Raw genomic sequence first — 7489 nt, 5'->3', positions numbered from 1 at the left:
TTTTTTTTTTTTTTTTTTTTGTCCCAGTTCCTGAGGGTGGTCCACCTGATGTCTCAGAAGGCGTGGAGGATTGCAGACTTGTTTGACGCTGTGGTTCAGTTCTGTAAGATGCACGAGAAAGCGGAAGAAGCGGGCAAGTCTCTCCAGTCAAGCCTGTTCGATTGGCTTCTGGAGACACTTTAGGACACTTGCCGCCTCTAATCGCAAACAGTAACAATACAAGCTCACTCATTCGCTCACATTTGTAACATGTTCCTGTTTGCGCATGTATAGTCTCATCACACCAAGTGTCTCCTACCGAGAGCTGAAAGCACAACGCAATCGGCATACTTGAGAAATTCATACCTCTCACCCTTGTCCAGTTGGACCGATCTCCCTTTAACGAGAGGATGTTCTTGTTTCCAGAGTTACCTCTCTAGCGTCATGCACGCAAACACACGGCAAACTGTAGGTACACGGGTTGGACGTTCCTGATGGGAATGAATCAGCCCTCCAGTGATCATAGTTAGCAGGTTCTAACTGCTCCAGATTATATAGAAAATACATATTTACAAATTCACACAGTCGAATCATGACTTTATTCATTTATTCACTCAGAGAAAGGCACCTATAGGACATACTGTAGGAAAATCAGGTTGTAGCCTTCCCACAGCTCAACATGCTCAAACCTTTTGTATTAAAACTACTTTTAAAAGAGGCTCTTTAAATCTAAGCCCAAAAAAGCCCTGACACTTTCTTCTGATGGTCACATTGAAGTGCACATTTACTTAATGTAAGTAAAAGGTCCAGATTTTTTTGTCCATTGGCTAACGTACCACCTCTGTTGTGACTTTGAAACTCAGTACGTATGATATTTTATTCATGTTACTTAAGGGATTATTTTGGATAGCTGTACTGTATATACTGTAGATTTTGAACTGCTGCACCTTGGAGTAGTGGACCGCTCCTTTAGCTTTTGCTATGTCTAAAAAGACAGAGTAAGGTTTGTAATGTTGAATTTGTATGTGGATTTGGTCAGTATATTTCTCTACTTAGTGGTAATCTTGTGTTACAACAGCATCGCGGGGGGAAAAGCACATGACACAGCTGTAAACTTGGTCACAGTAGAAATGAATGTATTTATCTTTTGACATCAATAAATTTCTGTGATGTGAAATAAGAGCAAGTGTTGTGTCATTTGTAAACCAGGGAAAATAAAATCTCAATATTCAGGGGTGCATTTATGCACACTATTACACTCCATTGAACTGTTTCCCCAAAAAGAGAGAATTAAAACTACTAAACACAACCATACTGATAGGTTTATTATTGTAGTTTGCATTCAGGAACGGTGCTGTATACAACTGATGCATACAACTGTATAACGCCAATTCAAAACAGCAGTCTCCTGCAATATTAGAAACCCCAAGAAACACACAAACCCCTGTGAGCAAGCTCTGTGACAGTGGGAAAGAGAAACTCCCTTTTAACAGGAAGAAACCTTTGGTAGACAACCTGGCTCAATGAGTGGCAGCCATCTGCTGTGATTGGTTGGGGGTGAGGGGAAAGAGAAGGTAGTATGAACAAAAAATATCGGCTTACTGTTTCAGTGTTGGTGTCCTATTACAGTTCCGCATTTTAATTGAATGAGCTCTTTAGAAAGACATTTTCTCACAAAGGCAGACTGCGTGGCTAGGTGCTTGATTTTATACACTTAATACATTTGAATTTAAAGATTTAGTACTGTGGCCCTACAGCTCTGTTCATGTATGTAGGTCTAGCACAAATCTATAAAAAGGTATAAAGGTTTTATAATCTTAATCTAAATCTCCTTATCATAAAAAAATCCATAAAACCATATTTCAACACAGAGCTTTAAAGTAGCAATTTGAGAATTCCCAAACGTCATAGTTTTTAGTTGTGTGATAATACGGGGACTTGGCGAGAAAAACACTGTTCTAACATGCCAGCTATGACAGACACTTTATAGAGCTGCCTGCCAATTTTCCATCAGTTTCAAACCACCAGCTTTTTCATGAGCTCTCGAAAGAAGATATCTGATCGAACATCATGTTTGGGAGATTTAAAATCCATATGTCAATACAGAGAATTTCAGTCACAGACTGCAAAAGGATAGTCAATGTATTTTCAGTCTGGGTTGGACAATAAATCTGCAGTTTGAGTGATGAAGAACAAGAAATTCTTTATTGTCAAAGCAAAGGTGAGTGCTAATTAACTAAAGGTAGGCAGCTACCCAACAGTATTTAGAGGTTTCAGGGTCACTACAGTCAACACTGTGGGGCAGTATTTGACAGGTTAGTAATATGTTAGTTGGGTGTACACATTGTAACATGACATAAATCTAATCAGAGCTTTTTTCCAATGTCAGTTTAAATTACCCATGACTAACAACCTTAGTGTGGACAAGGAGGAATGTATGTGATTTTTACGTTGCACTTGTATGGAAAGGACTTTGCAAGCGTTGCTGTGTGATTTGTTTGTCACTGTGAACCGAGTCACAGACTCATTCAGCATGTTGTATAGCAAAAAATAGTGGTGGGAAGCAAAGGAAAGCCTGTGTTTTCTCATCAGGTGGGCACTCCTACAATGATGTGAAGTTACCTGAAAACCTGGTACTATATGATGTACAGTTAATCCATCTATTTCCTATAACGTCAATTATTGCTTGAACAAAACAAACAGCTTTTGAAATTGAAGAATTCGAATCCTTTTGATGACATCTTCTGAGCAGAGATTCCAAGCTGCTGTTGATTTCTAGGACCACATTAACTTCACACAGAAGTCAAAGTTTAAACTGAGCAGGAGTTTGTGATTTTTTTTTTTTGTGTTTTTCTTTTACAGTAGTCCACAATCGAGCAGACACAAAGTGGGCAATATTTGGCAAACACAATTTGATTGTTGTGTTCATGTAAATGCCCTCCTGAGCCTCAGGTAATTTTCAGTACCAGATCCGGCATGTGTTATCCTTGCTGCCTGCAGGGAAGCACAAATACAAATGGATAGCTGCACAGAAGGACACAGCTGCACGCTTTTCATCTAAAAACTGCAATTAAGCATTTGTGACGGTTGTGATGAGTATATTTGCCTCCTACAGCTACATTTTAACAGTGTACGATGGTCAGATGGGGTTTGTGTGTTTTCTGTGTCAGTTCTATGTACCTGTAATGATTGTGTCACCCTCGTAGTTGAAGACGCAGGAAAAGATCTCGTCTGTGTGCCCCTCCAGGACTTGTAAGCAGACTCCAGAGTGAGCATCCCAGAGCCGAGCTGTCTTGTCTGAGCTGGCAGTCAGGACTCTGGTGCCCTGAGGGCTGAAACAGATCTACCAAGAGAGGCAGAGCCAGGACAGTTAGCCTTTTTTCGAGGGTTGTGGTACATTTGCAACAAAGTTGCTGAATAAGAGATTATGCCAGAGAAAGTAGAAATGACATGAGGGGTGGAAATGGGTGAGTCTAGACCAATTTTACCATATCAGTAGCATTATTCCATTGAGGTCATTCAACTTAAAATGCTTAAGGAGGATAAAGGCACCAGTGGAACTACTCTGAGATGATAGAGGAGCGTTATGAAAATCATGGCTGAAACTGATTGTATTATAGTCTGGGTTTATCATTCCCTGAGTGGTTTTATATCCTAACAGTGAGGTAAAGGAAGGGATGATTAAATGAAGTTGGCCCTAGATGGCCATGAAAGTAAAGTATGTTTTTTTTATTAAAATTCTAAACTCAGCGCCAACGAGAGACCCCCAGACAGGAAATGGAAACTGTCTAGAGAAGAAGCTGGCAAGGATAGAAGATTGAGGTGTGGGTGGGGTGTGTGTGTGTGGGTGGAAGCTATGACAGGTGCCAAAATGGAAGGTTGATGTTTTAAAATGGACAGCGAAGAGAAAAAGATCAAAAAGAGTAAAGGAATGAGATAAAAAAATAAACAAAGCTGATGAGTGTCTCAGTTGCATACTGCATATTAAAGTGGACATGAAACACTATGTGTAGAAAGGCTAAATTACATCATGGAGCACTAGTCCAATGTCACTGTCTGAGAAGCTGGATTTAAGAAATAAGTGTTTTTAAGGTCATATGTTGTGTCAGTACACAAGACGTCACAGGGTTGTTTTGTTGGTTGCTGCCTTACATTAGTTTATGTTAGCTAACTAGCGATAGAACCAATACCTCAAGGATAAAAATACTAAGTAGCTAGACTGGTCACTTAGGTTTGAGGGCATTCATTCATGTGTACAGCTCTCTTAAGCTCCAGTCACAGCATTTTAATCAGTTTGAGTTCTCGACTTAAACCGGGCAATTGCAACACCCTGACTCTTTACCTTTTCAGCCATTCTGTTGTAGATTTGCTGGTCTGTTTAGAAGCACTGTCCCACTTCATTACATAACTTAGTCCAAGCCTCGTATTTGGCTCTAGAATATTTTGGTATACAGAAAACGTCACAGACACCTCAGTGACTCCAAGTTGCCCCGGACTTGCAGCTGCAAACTAAGACTAAACCATCACCCCTCTACCGCTGTGCTTGACAGTTTGTATGAGGTGTTTGTGTCGATATACATTTTCTATTTCGCAGTTTTGGAAATATCCTCATAAACACTGCATTGTGGACAAACATCTCCACTGTGGTCTTGTCTGTTAAAAGGATATTGCTTTCTCCAGGCACCTTCACAAACAAGCCAAACTTGTTCAGTCTGTTTCTCTTTATGCCATTATGAACTTTAACATTTAGCATGCTAACTGTTGCTGATGATCAATAAATACATTTGATTTGCAACAGTTAGCAGTTACTTGTCCTCTTAACCCCTATGGAAGCAACAAGGGCAGGGGTGCCCAATCCCGGTCCTCGAGAGCTACCGTCCTGCAGCTTTTAGATGCATCCTTCTTCCCACACACCCAAATCAAAGGAATGGCTTGTTATCAGGCCTTTGCCAAACACGATGGCATGCTGAAGAGGTAATCAAACCATTTGATTCAGCTGTGTTGGAGTAGGGATGCATCTAAAAGCTGCAGGATAGTAGCTCTCGAGGACTGGGATTGGGCAGCCCTGAACAAGGGTGTTCTTACCCAACTCCAGGCCTCGAGGGCAGGTGTCCTGCAGGTTTTAGATCTCACCCTGAGTCTACACACCTGAATGAAATGATTAGTTCATTACCAGGCCTCTGGAGAACTTCAAGAGATGTTGAGGAGGTAATTTAGCCATTTAACTCAGCTGTGTTGGAACAAGGACACATCTAAAACCTCAAGGCCTGGGTTTGACAACCACTGTGTTAAATAAATAATGACACCATATAATACGTCATGTGTTCTTGTTAATCTGAGATTATTTTTACCAGACTGGAAGCAAGTGAACTTTCCTTTTTATATAACTGTATATATAAAATGGAGGAAGGATTAACAAGGCTAAAGCATTTGTTTAATCTGGCATTACTCAATATCGTCTCTCTTGCATGGTCACTAGGTTACATTGGCCTAACCAATCACATCTTGTTTGTAGCGTAAGAATGACTCAAAACTACGAGAACCATTTTTGTTGGTTAGATGTAGAGGCTAACTTTAAGGTAAAAGTTAATTTTAAAACACATTTCAACAAGGACCTGTAAAAATGCTACTTCCTACACCATATGGATTTTTTCAATGAAAGTTTGGAGCATGCTGTAAATGGGCTCTACAAATTTAATCAAACACTGATTTTTTCCATTAGATTGTCATTTTGATTTGAATTAAGGGCAAGAATAAAGCAAATGGAACATCCAGAATAGGAAAGAGTCCTCTTAATGCTTAGTTTGAAAACACAGTTATGAGAAGCTATCTATACCAGCGGTCCCCAACCCCTCGGGTCCATGAGTCGTTTGGTACCAGGCCGCGAGAGTTGAGGCTTGAGTGTGAAAGTTATGGTTTTCAGGATTTTTATCGTTATTTTTTTTATCATTTTTCTCATTAACTCTGTTTCCCTGGGTCTATTCCCGTGTTGTGGATAAATCTTCTTTTTTTTTTGCTACCGATACTGGTTTTATTTTTAAAGGCCGGTCCGTGAAAATATTGTTGGACATAAACCGGTCCATGGCGCAAAAAAGGTTGGGGAATGCTGATTTATACCATCTTCCACACAGAAGAAAATATCTTTAGACCTTTAGAACTAGTCATTTAATTAGCATTCCATCATTTATAATATATTATCATTCACAAACAAAAGGGTAGCAAAGTGAATTTACTACAGCAGTGACTGAGATGTAATAAAAATAAAATTAAAAGCTTACTGAGTGAGATACTGAAATAGAAGGAAAAAAACATGGGGAAGAAAATGGTTAAGAAGCATGGACAGGAGGATGACTGGTGTCCTGTTAGGGAGAGATTAGTGTCATAATCCCCTGGAATCATCTTCCATCCAGCCTGTTTATTACTGGCTGTCTAATGTGTTTTAGTAAATGCACACAGAGAAGCCCTCTGAGCCAGAACCTGTGGAAAACCCACACTCGTGCAGAGCATCGCACTTGACAAATATTAAATGGGTGATATCGCTCCAAATAAAGAACAAGGTCAGTGCAGGGTCAGACAGCAGTGCCCCATGCCAGAGTACTCGCATGTATGTGCTTGCGTTACTACTAGTAGGCCATGTTAATCAGATTTAGAACTGTGCTCACAGATTTCTGGCGATAACTCAAAACATCCTGAAGCTTCGAGTCCTGTCCCTCCATTTCAGGATCAAACTCTGTCACATGTTAGCTAGGTAATTTTAAAAAATGACCTATTTCAAGCACTGGCGAGGAAAACTGTGGTCTGAGTCAATATTACACAAAAATCACAAGTTTATTCACAGCTGCTAGCTGCATGACGCATGCCCAAAGTTGTGGCTGTGGCCCTGGTTATAGAATACTTAATAATTTGTTCTTATTTTTATTACTACATTTGCCATACGAATACTGAGATCATTTTCTGAATGGTTTCAAACATAAGACTCACAAATGGGTAAAAGTTTGCTATGAAATCAGTAACTTAAAAAACATAACAGTCTCACATCTGTGCTCTTTAACTATAATAGCTACAAAGAAGTAATCGCCCAATCACACGGCATCACAGCAGTGCATTTAGGCACCCATTAGGCACATAGACATGGTTGAAAAGACCTCAAATTGAGAATCAGAATTAGGAAGAAAGATGTTTTTTAGTGTCGCTGAGCATGGAATGTTTGTTGGTGTCAGATGGGCCGGTGTAACTACTGTCTAGAGATGGCACGATACCACTTTTTTATGTCCGATACAATACCGATATCATAAATTTGGATATCTGCCGATACTGATATGAATCCGATATAGTGTACACCATCCTCCCTATTCTGGTATTTTAAAGAGTACTTAGCGTAAATATTAAGCAACCTAACTAATAGGGTTCCAACTCCCAGCAACAACAAAAATAAATAAAAAATGGGGAACCACCCCTCACGCTCCACCTCATGATGCTTAATCGACGTAATCAACCTTAATTTGATGCA

The 7489-nt window shown here is 39.8% G+C and overlaps 2 protein-coding genes across 7 annotated transcripts in view; one reads left to right on the top strand and one right to left on the bottom strand.

Annotated features, from left to right (window-relative positions):
• Positions 1–1159, top strand: part of LOC102305603 (SPHK1 interactor, AKAP domain containing) — a 161807-nt gene extending 160648 nt beyond the window's left edge. For all 5 annotated transcript variants that reach the window (XM_005933172.3, XM_005933175.3, XM_005933174.3 and 2 more), the window contains one exon: positions 28–1159. In XM_005933172.3, coding sequence (XP_005933234.1) covers positions 28–183 — 156 coding nt within the window. In that variant the 3' untranslated portion in view covers positions 184–1159. The remainder of the gene's footprint in view (positions 1–27) is intronic.
• Positions 1160–2162: 1003 nt separating this feature from the next.
• Positions 2163–7489, bottom strand: part of daw1 (dynein assembly factor with WDR repeat domains 1) — a 23687-nt gene continuing 18360 nt past the window's right edge. For both annotated transcript variants that reach the window (XM_005933171.2, XM_005933170.3), the window contains exons 12-13: positions 3160–3322; positions 2163–2973 (exon numbers count right to left, since the gene is read on the bottom strand). In XM_005933171.2, coding sequence (XP_005933233.1) covers positions 2939–2973; positions 3160–3322 — 198 coding nt within the window. In that variant the 3' untranslated portion in view covers positions 2163–2938. The remainder of the gene's footprint in view (positions 2974–3159; positions 3323–7489) is intronic.

The sequence above is a fragment of the Haplochromis burtoni genome, unplaced genomic scaffold (genome assembly GCF_018398535.1).
Source record: "Haplochromis burtoni strain Fernald_Lab_line unplaced genomic scaffold, NCSU_Asbu1 Contig_160, whole genome shotgun sequence".
Lineage (NCBI taxonomy): Eukaryota > Metazoa > Chordata > Actinopteri > Cichliformes > Cichlidae > Haplochromis > Haplochromis burtoni.
The sequence above is the reverse complement of the archived record's forward strand: the minus strand, read 5'-3'. Positions and strand labels throughout refer to the sequence as shown.